At 39.5% G+C, this 18,005-nt stretch overlaps 1 protein-coding gene across 2 annotated transcripts; it reads right to left on the bottom strand.

Moving 5' to 3' along the window:
* Positions 1-533: 533 nt before the first annotated feature.
* Positions 534-10,491, bottom strand: LOC115755894 (ultraviolet-B receptor UVR8). Of its 2 annotated transcripts, none has more exons than XM_048272144.1 (15): positions 10,044-10,491; positions 8,902-8,978; positions 7,797-7,875; positions 6,177-6,236; positions 5,251-5,352; positions 5,081-5,174; positions 4,153-4,195; positions 4,010-4,055; positions 3,847-3,893; positions 3,657-3,759; positions 2,797-2,859; positions 2,596-2,759; positions 2,465-2,501; positions 2,194-2,273; positions 534-994 (listed from the first exon to the last, which is right to left on the bottom strand). In XM_048272144.1, exons 1-15 carry the CDS (start codon positions 10,303-10,305, stop codon positions 869-871), a joined length of 1,383 nt encoding a protein of 460 aa, XP_048128101.1. In that variant the 5' UTR covers positions 10,306-10,491; the 3' UTR covers positions 534-868. The 2 variants fall into 2 exon arrangements, with proteins under 2 accessions (XP_048128101.1, XP_030551341.1); XM_030695481.2 differs by having other exon boundaries at positions 2,596-2,662; positions 2,805-2,859; positions 10,044-10,489.
* Between the last annotated feature and the right edge of the window lie 7,514 nt (positions 10,492-18,005).

Below are 18,005 nucleotides of genomic sequence, written 5' to 3'. Positions count from 1 at the left end.
CCACCGTTTCCTCGAAGACAGTGCAAATAAAAGGTTGCTGGGGGATTTGCCTAGGATAATTAACCAAAGGTTTCTCCATTCAATCTACAAAGCACCTCAGAGCTCGAGCAGACCTTATCGATGTACGCATAGCATTATACAACTTGGGAAATGTTTAAATAGGGATAATGTTTAAATCGACGGTGACAAGGCAAGAGGACTCAAGAAAGTTATCAAAAACCAAATCTTTTCTCTAGTTGTAGGGGAGCATCACAACATCAATTTGAATTTAACTTGTGAAGACACGGTTAATCTAACTTAATGATAACGACAGCGGCAAAGGTTTGATGGAGAAGTAATGCTCCAGGTATCTTCACATGAGACAATGTCAACAGACCAAGGCAATGAGTTTCACTCTCTGGAGCTGACCCTGAATAAGAGCAACCACAGTTTAGCCCCAACTCAAATGAGCTTCTGGAGAGCAGAAAACCGAATGCACCTTTAATAGAGATGGAATGCTATAAATAACATACTAAAAGGCAAGATAGGCCACAAAAAAAGAGGAGGCTTGTTCATATACAAAATTTACTGTACAAGTTTTGTGCCTTATATCACTCGCAGGTATACTTATCAAAGAATATAATATACCGGTACAGGTCAATCATTACAAAGATTGTTTCTGCATTTGTACAGCTGTATGTTCCTCCAAAGGATCTTTTCTGCATGTGTCCCTGTGTCAGCCTGTCTACAACCACCTCCTCAATTACTTGCTCATTGTGTATATTGCCGGAGAAGTAAAAGCGTGTTATTATTCCTTGTGTGGTCAAATAATGCTATAGACATTATTATCGAGATCAAAGAGTTGGCAAAACTTGATCTCACGTAAGCCCTAAGCTTCGGCGAACTCAAATATTGCCCCAGTGTGGTTGAACCCGCATGATACAAGTACTGCTTTCACAGGCTCGGCAAAGTAGACCATTGCCGGTTTTATGTAGTCCACATCATCCCCATGGCCCTAAGCCACAAAGCACACATCATGCACAGTGCAAAAGCATTTAAAAGAGTAAAAGTCTTCAAATAAAACGACCATTAGGAAATTTTTGAGTACCCAACAATAAAACATGAAAGAAAGAAAGTAGAAGATTTTCTATTTTTGGTCAATTGCAAATGACCTGCTTGAAAACCACCAATATGGTGCTCATTAGGGCCAAACCAACTAAACAAAGCAGTTAAGAAAGATATTCTCATCTCATGGGGAATGGAGCATCGTGGTTCAGAGACTACTGCGCACTCTGGCTTATTAGATTATGCTACAACAAAAACCAGAACAGGAGTTTAAGCTGTTATTTATGCTTCTCCACTTAAGTCCATAACATATAAGATGGACAAGAGACGACTAAAAATAAAATACATCATTTGTTAAAACAATAATGCAAACAATATCTCAATTCTGCCAGGCATAGGAAACAATGGACGACCTTAGATCTGATATTCACAGGCACCCCAGGAAGCATATAAACCCTTAGGATAAATCTATCTCCAATGAACAAACTTCAAACTTCATCACAAGGTGCTTATAAAAGAATTGCCAGTAGAACGCTCCTCACAGGGAGCATGACTCCAGAAAAACTACAAACATGGGAAAAGAATTTATATCTGGACTTATGAAGCAAGGATAAGTAGTTTATAAAATGATAATTACTACCATGAAATATGGGTAGGATCTATTTTAGTTAAAAATTCATCATCGAATTATAGCTCTGAGGCAGCGACTTATAGTTTCTCCCAAACAATGGGAAAAGAAGGAAATGGTATGATTTTTGACATTATGTGCTGATATATGTAAACAGTTTGCCACTTGTTCTTCGATTGGAGAACACTGAGTATCCTTGAGATGATCGCCATTTCTCAGCATACCACATAATTTTTCAATTGCAAGGGAACCCATGTGACTCTGAGTTATATGGGGCCATCTCTTGGAATCCCTTAGTTGCATCAAGAGGCCATGATGAATATATTCTCGTTCTTTTTTAGAATTTCCTTTGAAAACTTGTTCCGGAATTTTGCAATGACTATAGTGCAATTGATGTCACTCCAATGCATAAACACATAACTTACGAATTGAACAAAGGCGAAGTTATGCATTCGTTCCCATTCTTCCCAATCATTTTAATGTGATCAGCAATGCAAACCACGGGAGATCTTCTTACATACCAGCTGTCCACCAGAAGAATGTCCATCTTCTGAAAAAGTCCCATGAGAACCTCCCCAACCCCAGGTGAAAACTTTGCCATCTGCATAAATACAAGCCACAATGCTAGAAGCATCAGTTCCATATGAGTTCCTAAAACAACTGAGTCAAAGCAGCAATTGGTTTGTCTAAATGCTCTCAACTTCACAATTAAAAAGGTTTTGGCACAGAAATTATAACTAGGAAGTTCAGATTGCATCCAGGTTTAACTTCATGAGTTGAATGATCTCTTACCAGAGATAGCAGCTGTATGCTTCCAACCACAGGATACCTGTACGCACAAAAGTGGCAAGGTTATCACATCTTGCTCTGAGACTTTCAATAGAACACTTTTTCAATGTCTACTGAATAAGGTGATGGCCCACCTTGCTAACAGGAGATTTGACAAAAGGACCCTCGACTCTCTCAGGTAAATGGAAGACATCTGTTGACCTGACCATAACAAGTTCAAAATCATCCCAATAAGAACACTGAGAGTAGCACTGGAAAAGAGAGGAGGTTTCATGCTGCATATTGATCTTAATAAGTCCATTATTTAGAGGGTAATTAAAAACAAACAGGAAGTCGCTTGTACCCATTTCCCAGACAGCCATTTTCATTCGAGCCCCATGTATAAAGCTCCCCACCACCTACAACATAAGCATGCAAATACAGCACTAAGTTCAAACAAGACAAAACATTGGATGAAAAGAGCAGTCTCTATCTAATTAAGACCAAAGAGTAGCCTCCAAAATACCGGTTGTTGAGACTATGAGTAAAAGTATAATAACCCTCAGCAGCTTGTTACTGATCAAAAGGGTACAAATCCAGAAAGGGGAACCATATAGAAGATCAACACAGCTGGCAGAATTCAAATAATTTGTCTTCCTTTGAGTAATTATAGAAATTTTGAAACATCTTCTGCAACTTTTTTCCGTTAATTGCTAATGTACAGTCCAATTTGTTTCCCACCAATCACGATCACTTTACTGTAGAACAAGTTGACCATGGATATCTGCGTGAGGGTATGCCATTTTAGCAGAATGGTGAGAATCAGCAGTTGTCAGTAACAGATAATTGATTAAACCATAGATAGCCGGATTGATTTCTCATGTTACTTTGTAGTTCCGAAATTTTAGAAGGGAAATGTCTTGTTCCCTTTCCTACTTGTGTTCATCAGTAATCTATCTTCATTGCTAACTTTAGCTGATTTATACCTATATCCAATCTCTATTAACTACCCTTCATGTCCTGGAACCTTATTCTGATTTTTTTCGGGGTTGAACCTTGATTCTGATTGAACTTGTTGAAATTTGGTTGACCGTTTCATGTTAGAATTCTTTTAAGAGTGATCCACTAAGAAGACTTATGTTGATGATGCCGTTTAACTTCTAAAGAAAATGATAAATAATAGCAAAAATCAAACATGATTAAAGATACTGTTTACATGTTATAACGCATGTGTGATAGCCACCACAAGCAACTTCTTCAGAGTACGGTAGCTCATCAATCATGGAAGGAGTTGTTGCATTTTTATCCCCTCCAAATCCCTGATACATAAAATCACAGTCATGCAATTGCTAATTCAACCATACTCTGGTTGTTATGCCAAATGAAGAGAGAAATGCAGCAGTTACCAGTTTTTGTAAAGCTTTCTCACCAAATAAGAACACAGATCCATTCTCTGCACAACTTGTGAATTTACTTGAGTTAATATTCAAAGTACAGAACAAAATGTCACAGATTGGATATGCACACACACATATAAAACAAAAGAAAAGCCTGAAGACTGGGGAATACCATCTATGCAAGCTGAATGCAGCAGCCCAGCAGCAATATTTTTAACCTAAAACATGAGAAAAATGAAGCCAAGAACCACAATGTGTATAAACCTATAAATGATAACATGAACTGGGAAAGCAGCACTTGCAGGTGAACACTACCTTCAGCCCCTCAAGCTTCTTGATGAGCCTTGGTGTGTATTCACTGCATCGAGAAATAAGGTTAAAGATAATGAGAAAAGGAATAGCATGTTTGAACAGTCATGCAGGGTTTTGCAATGGAGAAACCATCAGAAGTCATTTGACTTCTTATGACAATAACAATACGTGCTTACCTTCTTAGGATCATGCACAATGGCCCAGGGGGAAATACATAGGGAAACCAATTTCAGGTGGTTTAAACAATTAAAGCAGAGATATCGGGGGCATAAATAAGAAGCTATGATGGTGCCAAGAAGATACAAAACAGATCAATGGACGGCAAAACCTTATGTTTTGATCTAGAAGGGCTGCTGAGAAAAAAAAAGATACGAACTAGCATATTAGTTGATAAAACGTATCACTTAGGGCGGCAGGTACAAGATAATAACTACATTATGCAGTATCACTTTATAAATGCGGTTTAAAAAAGGCAGCAGGAGGCACAAGTAGCCATGAAAAAACTTCTGAAGGACCTTAATGGATTAAATAGATTACAAATCATTAGACAGGTATGTACCCTTCCCATTGTCAGCAATGCTTTTACGCCCAACTAAACTGTAATAGGATCTCTCAAAGGCACATGAAGATAGTCACATTTGTAACAGAACTAAGGTGCAAATTAACCCAAGATTGCATTTTGCATATATTGGACTTGTCCCAATGTCTACATTAAGATGTTATGGGTATCAACACTGGTCATAAACGATAGGGGGAGTAACCCTCCTTTACATAGCCAAACCAAAATTATCTTGGAGGAAAAAAAAAAAAAACACAAAGCACTGCTAATAATGATCACCCACTATCTGAAAAGTTTTTTTTTTGGGTCAGAGTAGATGAAGAGTATGAAAAGCCCAAGACTGGAAGCTTCTCTAAGACCATAGACACCAACCTGCTGCTTCCTAGAAACCCGAAAATGCTTGATTCATGTCCATGACCAAGTCTGCCAGATCCTCCATCTCCCCAGCTTAAAGCATCACCTTCATCTGACATTAACATGGGGTAGGGAGAGAGAGAGAGAGAGAGAGAGAGAATACACTCTCAGCAAGGGTAAATTCCTACCTGTGATAGCAATTGAATGCTCCGAGCCCAAAGCTGCCCTTTTTACAAACATTCCAGTCAAGCACTCCACTTTAGTTGGTACTGGGACAACTTTTGCAGATTCTGCATATGTTTCAAAGAAAGGATGCTTGAGCAAGTGTTAATCTAATAGTCACTTGACAAACACAACAAGTATCAAGTTGCGACTTAATGATCTGACCATAACAAGATGATCAATGGAAACAAGCTTGTTTAGTTAAGAGGTGCCTGCTGAAAAAGAAATTTTCACAATTGAGTAACACAGATGTTATCCTCCAAAACTATTAAAATGGAGCTAAGAGTAACATCTTTGTACAACTAATTTCCTAATTTTAATAATACCCAGGAACACGACATACAACCCCTCACTACTCAGATTACTTCCTTCTGTCGCCGATAAAAATACTATTGTATGATTATGAATGTAGAATGAGTGCATGAAGCCGCTGCACAACAGGTCAATAGAAGATAAACTACAGGTAAAAGTGGCTTCAATAAGCAGTTGCATTAAAAGAGTAAAAGTTTTCACATCAACTGTGCCAGGCAAAATTCTGCACCAATTACAACCAACAAGTAAACGTCAAGTTATAGACAAGGACATAAGGCCAAAAAAACCTGAAACTGTGAAACTTGTTTGTCTGATAAATATGTCATCCTTATCAAAGCTTCAAGCAGGACAGATGGCCAAAGAAGCTTAAGAACAAACAATAGATATTACTATCATTACACTTACTCCTCATAACAAACCAATAAATTGTGCACAATCTATGACCTCTCTACATTGTGAACTACAAGATGGAAATTTAGAAAATAGACCGAGTATCCATTGGTTGAATAATTAATCCCGCACAATCATAGTAATATATGAATTAGTTATTTAATAGCTTTTTTCTAATTCAGGAACTTACTTTTTCCGAGGCCAAGCTGTCCGCTTGAGTTATTCCCCCACATGTAGAGTTCTCCATCCACTGCAGAAGACCATAGAAAGTATTAGCTAACTCACAGAGAAAGGGTTTCAATAGTATTTAAAACTTAATGTGATTTTCACTGAAAATATTTCTAAGGACATGACAGATAAACATTCTACAAAGCAAGATAGATCCATTTTAGAGGATAGAGAAAAATGCAAAAACCTCCAAATAGCATCTTCAAAAGTCCATCACTTAAAAATGACACAAAGCTTAACCAAATATATGACGATATACTATACATTGCTAAAAGGGAGCCATTTATCATTTAAGCTCCTCCTTGATACAAAAAACAAAGAAAGACAATCTTCCTGATGAACAGAAGAGTTCCATGTAGCAAGCAAGTATTTAGAACGAGCCAACAGATCCGAAGAAATCATGCCCACCATAATGACAGAGACATGTAATCCAATCTAGTAAACATCGACCCAGCAATGCACTCCCCATGGAAAAACATCTTCCTCCTAATTCGACTTCATATGGCGAGATACAACCAAGAATAATCATCCCTTCGAATTTGAAGCCATTAGCCAAAAATCCAACTCTTGAAACGCTGCACAAGGATGTAGAACACAACCACATAGTACCAATCAATGTCATAAATAATGACTTGTCTTGGCCTTCAGAACGCACCACAGGAGGCAACAACCAATTGCAGACGTAAAAGAGAAAAGTTTACCTAATGCATCCTACATTAAAAACAAAGCGCATATATCACCGGAAAAAGAACAATGTAGGGAAGATTGGATAGGAGAGACATCAAATCAGATGGTGACTGAAAGACAAGCTTAGCTTGTCCAATAAAAGATTGCAACAGTGGTAAAACCAGTTCACAAAAATTTGGGCCAAAAAATTGCTCCTGCTAGGAGATTAGAAGCCCAAAACATCCAATACCACCAATTTTGCCTCCCAATCCTATATTTCATTTGCCCTCCTCCAATGGGCATCTTCTTGGAATTCTGATGAGACTGAGTTATGTATACCCCTTTAGCCACCTCATATTGACGTAACAAGTGCCAGAGAGAGACATGATTGCACCATAATAATAGTTTCCCATTATCTCTTCTTTTCTTGAACAAAGAATGTACTACATTGTACACAAAAGCGCTCGTAACACAGACCAGCCATATCAAGACAACTCCATTGCAGTTCTGCTCCCGAAGATTACTTACTTTCTTCTAAAAAACCGAATTCAACCATCAACTTCCCTTTCATCAGATCCATAATAAAAATGCTTGATTGATTGGTTCTAATCCTTTATTACCAAGTGAAAGTTCAAAGACCCGTAAAATCCAACAGAATCATGTTTCTGAGAAAGATCTATCTTGGAATTCTAAGTCTGCAAACAGAGGATGGATCACTGCTTCCCCAAGATAGGAACCAAAAGTTGGATCTTCAGCTTGCAAGTCAAATGGCCTTGACGCCTTCTACTTTATCACGTGGATGAAGAATTAAATCCTCCCGAGCTCCAAGAGCATCCCAAAACATAGATGATAATAAGGAATGTATAAAGAAATGAAATGCAGATTCATATACATCAAAGTAGGACTAACTCCTCACCTGTGATGGCACAAGAGTGATGGTAGCCAGCAGATATTTCAACAATTTCTTCGGGCAGTCCACAAACTTCTACAGGCTCCTGCGAGGATCAAAAGGTGTACTAATGAATTAACATATTCATGATATCTGCAAGAACCTTAACAGTTTACACCACAACTATGTGCATTTAGGATAACTCCCATAAGATAATCTAAAACTGAAGTTGAGAAAGCCTGAAAAATCTCACACATTAAATAGCAACGCTTCTGGGCAAAGATTACTCCATACTTTAAGTTTCATCCACTTATTGCCAAAGAAAGAATTATGATGCACCCACATTTATAAAGAAAAGATGATTATCAAATAAAATCAAGTGACATAAATGCCATGCACTTTCATAATAGTTCTGCTTCTCAAGAAATTAACATGGTGACAAAATCATATATTGCTATGCACGAATTTTGTATATCCATGCCAAATCAAAAGGAAATATATCACCTTAAGATGGATTTGAGACAAAAATGGACTATCCATCAAGGCTCAGCTTGAAATTTATATCATATTTAACATGACCAGGGTACCCACCAACAACCTATCCCCACCTCTAAACCTGGGAAACATCACCCCGCGTGAAGATTAAATTTGAACCCTACAAGAAGGAATGCCTGAATAAAGATCATGTTCATGCCCCAGTAAATAATAAGACACGGCACTTTTGTTTGAAATCAACATATGCCCATCATCTAGGTAGCATGGGGCAAGGTAGAATAGGCCACGAGGTAACAGTATATCTTATGGATTGACAAGCCATCAACAGGAATAAAAGGTTTCTAGTCAAATAATATGAAGACATATAAGACACACCGAGGCAGACACAGGCACGGGGTTATGATATGCATCAATAGATAGGAAGACAAAACTTGCAACCCAGAACTTTCAAGGACAAAAGAGTCATGCTTGAGAAGAGTGTCCTATTTCCTCTCAAATGTCGACCAAAAGAATCTAAGGAATAAAGTAGCGTAAAAAAACTAAAATTTAAAAATGCTAAATGGCGCCGGATTTGTATTATGAAATAGTATATTTGGACCAAAATATGCACTATGGAACAAGGTGAAGAGGATCATACAGTAGTATACATTTTATCATCTGAAATTCCAAGCTGTCCATGATCATTCAGACCAGTTGCATAAACTCGCCCAGATTCTGTTACATTAAAGAGACATTAATGAGCATCTACTGGAAACAACACGATTTCCACAAACTTTGCAAGGAATTTATAGATGACTAACTTTTAGTCTCCTAAATTTGGAGTTTAAGGAATAAAGAGACAAAGGATCTGTGCATGAAATAACATGATCCTAATAAGACAAACTATTGCCTGCCATTTGAAATGTTCAACACGTAGATAATGTGCATTGACAGGACTCCAAAATCAGTTATCCATGTGCCATTCCAAAGAAACACAGTAACACCACCGGAATTGAAGTAAATTGATCTGGACCGTGCCAAACAACCACAGTGCTTTATATTTGCAAAGTCTCGGATGATATGGGAAACAAGAGAGCAGAGAACAAGGACCTTCTATCATGGAAAACTATCTTTATGGTTTTTGTAATGTAAAAGTAGCAAGAGTGTTAAAAAACCACAAGAACCACAAAAAGCAAATGAAACCTCCAATCAAGACAATCACCATGACTGCAATTACCATGGATAACCCTCTTTCTAGACAAAGCAATTTCAACAATTACAGAGGATTCTTGGGATTGCTTTTCCAAAAATATTGCTGCATGATCCTTTTCTTGCAACAAGAACAGCTTTTATGTTTGCCATGAGAAACAAGAAATTGAGTGCAGAAAAATAGCTCACTGATCCAATAAGATACTTTTGCTCACAGACGACGCCATTTATCTCCATCTTGTCAATGCACTTTGCGAAGCATAGCCATCTTATCTTCATAAATTCGCGGGTTGTATACTTTTCTCACCCAACTCTCTTTCACTACTATAACAGATGTACAATTAATTACAGCGGTCATAGCAGGGTCATTGTTTCAGCTATCTTAGCTTGAAGGTTCGAACTAACGCTTATCTACTGGATTGCTCCTCATTCAATACGCACTTGCCGCTAACAAGACACAACTTAGACTTAAAATTTTTTAAAACCGAAACAGCATCAACAAACTAAAACTCGATGACCAAGGAAATTGGAACAGTGAACCCACAAAGCTCTTACAGTCAAAAAATCAAAATGGAGTAGAGACAGCGAAACCTGTTAAGAAGAGGGTGTGAGCTCCGCCGCAAGCGATGGACTTGAGACTTTGTTGCTTAAACCCTGAAAGGGCAACAGGCTTTGGCCTCCACTGCGACTCCAGATTGCCGTGCCCCAATCTCCCGTAATCCCCATTCCCCCACACTGCAGCGAACCTCCCTCCACTCGACGGCTCGACGGATGACGACGCCGACGACCACCTCCTGATCGCTCGATTCGCGATTTCTCTTCTCAACTTCGAATTCCCGATTCTGCTCCACATTTGGCCTCCGCTTCGACAAGCCAGTTCAACGTATGCGTCTCGAATTCAATTCACAATGCTGCATCGATACCACAAAGCGTATGATCCGTCTAGAGAGAGAGAGAGAGAGAGAGAGAGAGAGAGAGAGAGCTGGTGGCTTTGAGCAAGGCAACGTAAGACCATGCCTTGCTGGAGGAGTTCACTGGAAGAAGTTGGCAAAGTCGGTTATTTTCCTTTTCAGACCATTTTCCCCCATTTTTTGGCTAATTGCACTTTAACCCCCATCTGGACAAAATGAACTCGATTTGATCCAAATTTTACATATCTTTGTATTCGCCGTTTAAAATTAGAAGATGAGAACATCGAAATTACAAAAAATAATTACATATTGAATTAAAGAACGCTATGTAAAGCAAACTAAACATGTAAATTCTAATAGGAAGACTACCAAATTCATCCACACATACGAATCATTTTAATAGTTACTATGCCATCAATCGTGTGTGCATACTTTTTAAGATTTTGCAATCGACACAAACCAAGTGTTAAACATTGAAATTACAGAGTGAATAAGAAAAAAATCAAAATGCCAAAACACACAAGGAGTCATTCGACTTTCGACCAAACCCGATCCATAGACGGGTCGAGCCTAAAATTCCATATCCAAATCCAATCATGCTGATGAGAATTAATTTTTCACAGAAAATTAATCGACTTTACACTAGGCGAGCTTAAGAAGGGAATTACTTGCATATATCCGAGTCAAATGAGCCCGAGCAAACTTGATAGGTCACCATGTCCATGATGACCTCGAATTTGAACTTGCTATGGTTGGCTAATGAAAAAAGAAAAGTGAAGGGCAACAATGAGTAATTTGTAGGAAGCGTGCAGCACAAATTCGATAACTTTATCCAAGAAAATTACCAAGAGGGAGTCTAAGTGCGAGCCCATATGTAGTTGGACCCACCTTCACTAAAAAATTTAAACTGTAGGCTAACTTGCATAGATTAACCGTTACACATCTCTCTAACACAGCTAACATGTACATCTCAACAGTTTGCTATCAAAACTGATTTGGAGAACACTCACCATAGATTTTATATGGAGCTTCATCTCTTTTATTTTCCAAACGCTTAATCGCCGTATTAGGCAAGGCGATCCCCTTTCCCCTTATCTTTTCATCCTTTGCCTTGAAATTTTCTTAGTAACCTCATTGAGGAAAATTGCAATGCGGCCCGTGGGGCACTTGGATTCCCTTGAAACTTGGAAGGGCCGGCATGATTCGATCACGGTTTGCTTCGCAGACAATTTGATCATCTTCTGCAAAGCCGAAACAGATGTTTTTGCAGATCCATAAAACAGACCCTTTACACTTTCGGTGAACTTTTTTGGGCAGAAAATTAACTTCCACAAGCCGAAGCTTCTCCTTTCGAAGGATACCGAACCGGATAACATCAAGAACTTCCTCGGCGTTCAAACTGTTGAAGACATTGGAAGATGGCGGGAGGATTCTTCGAAGATGAATTTTATCAGAAGCGGGGCATATGAACTGTGCTCAAGCAAAGGTTCACGCATATGGAATGCTCTCACAACTGGGCGGGGTGTTTATGGAGAAAAGGAGTTGCTAAAATGGTCTCGCGATTGCTTTACTAAATGCCTTCTAGGGAAAATTCGAAGTTTATTTGTGCAATCCATATATTTTAGGCGTACAGACGGTTTTACGTCGCATGATCCAGAGTTGATTATTAGGAAATTGAATTTGAATCGCCGTGCCTGTGTTTCGAGTCGAGTTTGAGCTTGTTGCTGAATTTGCTCAATTCTCCGTTAGATAATTCGATTGAATGTTCACTAGAAAAGCACAAAAAAACCGTGCAAAAAAAGATTGTTCGAGTTGAGAAAAGCATGTTCTTTTATTTGAGCAAAGGTCAAAGTGCATGTTCTTCTGTTCGTATTAAGCTAAATGCCGGCTCCCGAACAACAAATTAATGGCGGGATCAATATCATGGAAAATGAATGAAGCGCTTTGGCACCGGGGTTCTTTTGTTTGTGTGCGCAACACAATGGAAAATGCAATCTTATTGGTTTTTCTTCGTGAAAGGGTTTTTCTCAAGCAACCATATTTGCAACTGAGATTTTGTAATGGCCCGAGTTTTCCGCCAATTTAAGTTACGAGTAGATTAGCGCTCGTCGGGCTTGAGTTAAGAGTAAACGAGCTCGGGAAAGATTATTGCTATGGTGGATCATTAATTTAAGGACACTATGTGTTTGATTTAGGTCCTATTGGGTCAAATATGTGCAAAATCGGGACAACCGGAGGCAAGAAGCACGACACGTCATGTCATGTGACATGTATCACTACCACAAGGACACGTGGCACCACGTGGTTGTCCGGGTGTTGACTCGTCTCTATCTTCGTTTCCTATAAATAAAATCTCTAACGTCCGTTCATTTCATCATTCGTTCATCAGAACAACCTCTCTCTCTCTCTCTCTCTCAACTCCCTTAGCGGAGGCACCGCCGTGCCGAAGCCTCGTCTCCGCTAGTGCCGTGTCGCCGCGCCGAAGTCATCAAGCGGACTCAAGGAGTGTGGCGCCAATCTATAGCAGCTAAGGCGAATCCAAGATCGTTAATCATTTCTACGTCATTTTCTCAAGTAATCGATGTAAGTAGATCTCTAGTCCTTATTACTAAGCTCTCTATGGTTCGTGATTGCGAGTGTTGAGCTCCAATCTGTCTTGATGACTTTGTGGTGGCATGATTCTAAGACAATGTCAGCCTGTCCTGGTTGTGATAATATTGTTGTGGTATAAATTTTGAGGTTCTATTGTATTTGATGATGGTTGAGTCTGCCTCTAATCTTACGATTCATTTCCAAATAGGGGTGAGCAAACCGGATCGGATCGGGAGGGTTGGTTCGGTCCTTGAGGGGGGCGGTCCGGTCCTCGGTTCTAGGTGGATGGGACCGGCCCGGATCGCTTGGACCGGACGACCTATCATATATATATATATATGAGTAAAAAAAAAAATAAAGCTTTCATTTATTTTCAATATTCGGTTCTCGAGCCATTTACATTGTTAGGCGGTACATTCTTGAAACTCGGACAGCCCCTCAATGTTATGAATGCAATATATCCTATTTATTATGGTCTTTTCCAGTGTATTGTGTAGTGAGTGTACGCTGGCGTGTTCTTTTTATAAAGAAATAATTCAATCAGTTCATTTAATATAGTGGTAGTAATTTTTTACTATTCATCCGTTTCGGTTGTTCATTTCAATGAGTAGTCCTGTATTTTGTTTTTGCACACTGCTTGGATGTGAAATTCATTTAGTGAACAACATCATTGTTAGTATGTCTTCGCCAGCTAGGTTTTTTCGATTCTGTCTTTTATATATCTCTATTGTGTCGCCAGTTAGACCAATGTCATTGTTAAGCCTACTATTTTGTGAAGACATGCCTTCATTATGAAGATGAGCAAATTGGACTAGCGTGTTTTTTTTATTCAGTCGGGGGTATAGATTATAAATTAACATGCAATCGAAGTATATCGTATTTCAAGGGTTAGATTTCTATACGCAGCTGATATTAACCATCCCACTGAGCCGAGACCGGGATCGGATCGGACCGCCGATCCCAGTCCGGTCCTTGGTCCCGAAAATTTTAGGACCGGGACTACCGGTCCGGTCCTCAATTCCATACCGAGATCGAGCTTGCCCGGATCATGCGCACCCCTAGTTGGAAATGAATTTGCTCCAAGAACCGACCGGCCGTCGCAATTCCCTTTTCACCTCTCCGTTTGCCACGTGACAACCACATGACATTGCACGATTTTGTCACGTGACTTCACACAAAAGTTATGCGACAGACGCTCCCCTAATGGCCTCCCGCACGAGGCCGGAAGTCGTTTATAATCAATCCTCGCTTACTATTCGTAATTCCACATTTACCCCTTTGTAACATAAAAACCCTTATTGCCTCTCTCTTCCCTCGCGCTCTCCTCTAACGAAAAGCAGTGATTCAAGTCGAGTTCAATGTGAATTGCTCTACAATTGATTATTAGGCAGTTGAATATCAATTGCTGTGCCAATGATTCGAGTCGAGTGCAAGATTGTTCCTGAATTTGCACGACTTTGTGTTAGATAATTCCGTTGAATGTTCACTAGAAAAGCACAAAAACCGAGCAAAAAAATTATTCGAGTTGAGAAGTGCATGTTCTTTGGAATCGGAATTCGTTTTTTTCTCCATGAAAAAATTCTACGATGCAATCATATCCGCAACTCGGGTGTTTTTTGACGGAAAAGAACGAACCCTTTGAATTCAATGGATGGAGAAAACCGACAATAGAGGCGGATTTGCCAAGGGGAAGCCTACCCATGTACCAAAAGAGTTGATAGTTGTAGATTTTCTCGTCTGTCTTAGGAATCAAGTTTTCTTCTGGCACCCAAATGTATAATTCACATATTTCGGAGACACAAGGTTCCTTGTCCTTCCTTTATTTCCTAGGTAGTTTCTTAGCTTATTCCCGTTGCGGAGCATGCGAGTTTAGACAATTACTTCTTATGAGTCCTGTTGTAGATTCAACTATTCCTTCGACGGGATCGGTTGGTTTTCGTTAGAACGGGGTTTACGCGATTTATTCTCTCGTAAGAACTCGCCTCTTGCTTCGGAGCTTCTTTTCTTTAATGGTTAGTACTGGGACTTATTGCCACCTTGTCCCTCCCCGCCCCGCCACATGAAAAATCAGTTCCATGGATGGCCCTCTGCTTATCTAATACCTCCCGTTAATAAAGCAACTATTATTAAGAACTGAACCGAATGTGCACCGAGTTGGATTGTTCCTTACGATTTTTCTAGACGTTGAGGGCTGAGCTGATTGCACCTTGCAGATAGATTACGTGCAAGAAGTTTTGATGTTCCCCTCTTTTCTTTTCTTTTTCTTCTCTTTTTGCATAATGAGGAAAAAAATAAACCTTAGATAGGTAAAATTCCGGACCCATGAAATACCCTGCTAACCCCATAGTTCAATTAAGATGTGAGCCAAAGCCCGGATGGGTAGCACTTTAACCCCCATCTGGACAAAATGAACTCGATTTGATCCAAATTTTACATATCTTTGTATTCGCCGTTTAAAATTAGAAGATGAGAACATCGAAATTACAAAAAATAATTACATATTGAATTAAAGAACGCTATGTAAAGCGAACTAAACACGTAAATTCTAATAGGAAGAGTACCAAATTCATCCACACATACGAATCATTTTAATAGTTACTATGCCATCAATCGTGTGTGTATACTTTTTAAGATTTTGCAATCGACACAAACCAAGTGTCAAACATTGAAATTACAGAGTGAATAAGAAAAAAATCAAAATGCCAAAACACACAAGGAGTCATTCGACTTTCGACCAAACCCGATCCATAGACGGGTCGAGCCTAAAATTCCATATCCAAATCCAATCATGCTGATGAGAATTAATTTTTCACAGAAAATTAATCGACTTTACACTAGGCGGGCTTAAGAAGGGAATTGCTTGCATATATCCGAGTCAAATGAGCCCGAGCAAACTTGATAGGTCACCATGTCCATGATGACCTCGAATTTGAACTTACTATGGTTGGCTAATGAAAAAAGAAAAGTGAAGGGCAACAATGAGTAATTTGTAGGAAGCATGCAGCACAAATTCGATAAGTTTATCCAAGAAAATTACTAAGAGGGAGTCGAAGTGCGAGCCCATATGCAGTTGGACCCACCTTCACTAAAAAATTTAAATTGTGGGCTAACTTGCATAGATTAACCGTTACACATCTCTCTAACACAGTTCGCATATGTATCTTAACAATTTGTTGTCAAAACTGATTTGGAGAAAACTTACCATAGATTTTATATGGAGCTTCACCTCTTTTATTTTCCAAATGCTTAACAGCGGTATTAGGCAAGGCGATCCCCTTTCCGCTTATCTTTTCGTCCTTTGCCATGAAATTTTCTTAGTAATCTCATTGAGGAAAAGTGCAACGTGGGGCACTTGGATTCCCTTGAAACTTGGAAGGGCCGGCATGAATTCGGTCACGGTTTGCTTCGCGGACAATTTGATCATCCTCTGCAAAGCCGAAACAGATGTTTGCGGATCCATAAAACAGACCCTTTACACTTTCGGTGAACTTCTTTGGGCAGAAAATTAACTTCCACAAGCCGAAGCTTCTCCTTTTGAAGGATACCGAACCGGATAACATCAAGAAGTTCCTCGGCGTTCAAACCGTTGAAGACATTGGAAGATGGCGGGAGGATTCTTCGAAGATGAATGTTATCAGAAGCGGGGCATATGAACTGTGCTCAAGCAAAGGTTCACGCATATGGAATGCTCTCACAGTTGGGCAGGGTGTTTATGGAGAAAAGGAGTTGCTAAAATGGTCTCGCGATTGCTTTACTAAATGCCTTCTAGGGAAAATTCGAAGTTTATTTGTGCAATCCATATATTTTAGCTGTACAGACGGTTTTCCGTCGCATGATCCAGAGTTTATTATTAGGAAATTGAATTTGAATCGCCGTGCCGGTGTTTCAAGTCGAGTTTGAGCTTGTTGCTGAATTTGCTCGATTCTCTGTTAGATAATTCGATTGAATGTTCACTAGAAAAGCACAAAAAAACCGTGCAAAAAAAGATTATTCGAGTTGAGAAAAGCATGTTCTTTTATTTGAGCAAAGGTCAAAGTGCATGTTCTTCTGTTCGTATTAAGCTAAATGCCGGCTCCCGAACAACAAATTAATGGCGGGATCAATATCATGGAAAATGAATGAAGCGCTTTGGAACCGGGGTTCTTTTGTTTATATGCGCAAGACAATGGAAAATGCAAGCTTATTAGTTTTTCTTCGTGAAAAGGTTTTTCCGAAGCAACCATATTTGAAATTTTGTAATGACCCGAGTTTTCCACCAACTTAAGTTACAAGCAGATTAGCGCTCGTCGGGCTCGGGTTAAGAGTAAACGAGCTCAAGAAAGATTATTGCTATGGTGGATCATTAATTTAGGGACACTATGTGTTTGATTTAGGTCCTTTTTTTTTTTTTTGGTTCAAATTTGATTTAGGTCTTTTCGAGTTAAATATGTGCAAAATCGGGACAACCGGAGGCGAGAAACACGACACGTCATGTCATGTGACATGTATCACTACCACGAGGACATGTGGCACCACGTGTTGGCACGCCCGTAGCACGTGTTAACACTTGTCACCGCATGGTCGTTCGGGACTCTGACTCGTCTCTATCTTCGTTTCCTATAAATAAAACCTCTAACGTCAATTCATTTCATCATTCGTTCGTTAGAACAACCTCTCTCTCTCTCTCTCTCTCTCTCTCTCTCTCCCTCTCTCTAAGCTCCCTTAGCAGCGCACCCGCCGTGCCGAAGCCTTGTCTCCGCTAGTGCCGTGTCGCGCCGCCGAAGTCATCAAGCCGACTCAAGGAGTGTGGGGCCAATCTATAGCAGCCAAGGCGAATCCAAGATCGTTAATCATTTCTATGTCATTTTCTCAAGTAATCGATGCAAGTAGATCTCTAGTCCTTATTACTAAGCTATCTATGGTTCATGATTGCGAGTGTTGAGCTCCAATCTGTTTTGATGACTTTGTGGTGGCATGATTATGAGAATGCGCCGACCTATCCTGGTTGTGATAATCTTGTTGTGGTATAAATTTTGAGGTTCTATTGTATTTGATGATGGTTGAGTCTGTC

This window comes from Rhodamnia argentea, chromosome 11 (assembly GCF_020921035.1).
Source record: "Rhodamnia argentea isolate NSW1041297 chromosome 11, ASM2092103v1, whole genome shotgun sequence".
NCBI classification, from domain to species: Eukaryota; Viridiplantae; Streptophyta; class Magnoliopsida; order Myrtales; family Myrtaceae; genus Rhodamnia; species Rhodamnia argentea.
The sequence above is the reverse complement of the archived record's forward strand: the minus strand, read 5'-3'. Positions and strand labels throughout refer to the sequence as shown.

Excerpts from the sequence above, each read along its gene's own strand:
- LOC115755894 (XM_048272144.1), bottom strand. The coding sequence starts at position 10,305 with ATGTGGAGCAGAATCGGGAATTCGAAGTTGAGAAGAGAAATCGCGAAT. Across the intron at positions 6,237-7,796 it reads TCACTCTTGTGCCATCACAG|TGGATGGAGAACTCTACATG; the intron begins GTGAGGAGTTAG and ends GGTCTTCTGCAG. Across the intron at positions 995-2,193 it reads ATTCTTCTGGTGGACAGCTG|GGCCATGGGGATGATGTGGA; the intron begins GTATGTAAGAAG and ends TTTGTGGCTTAG.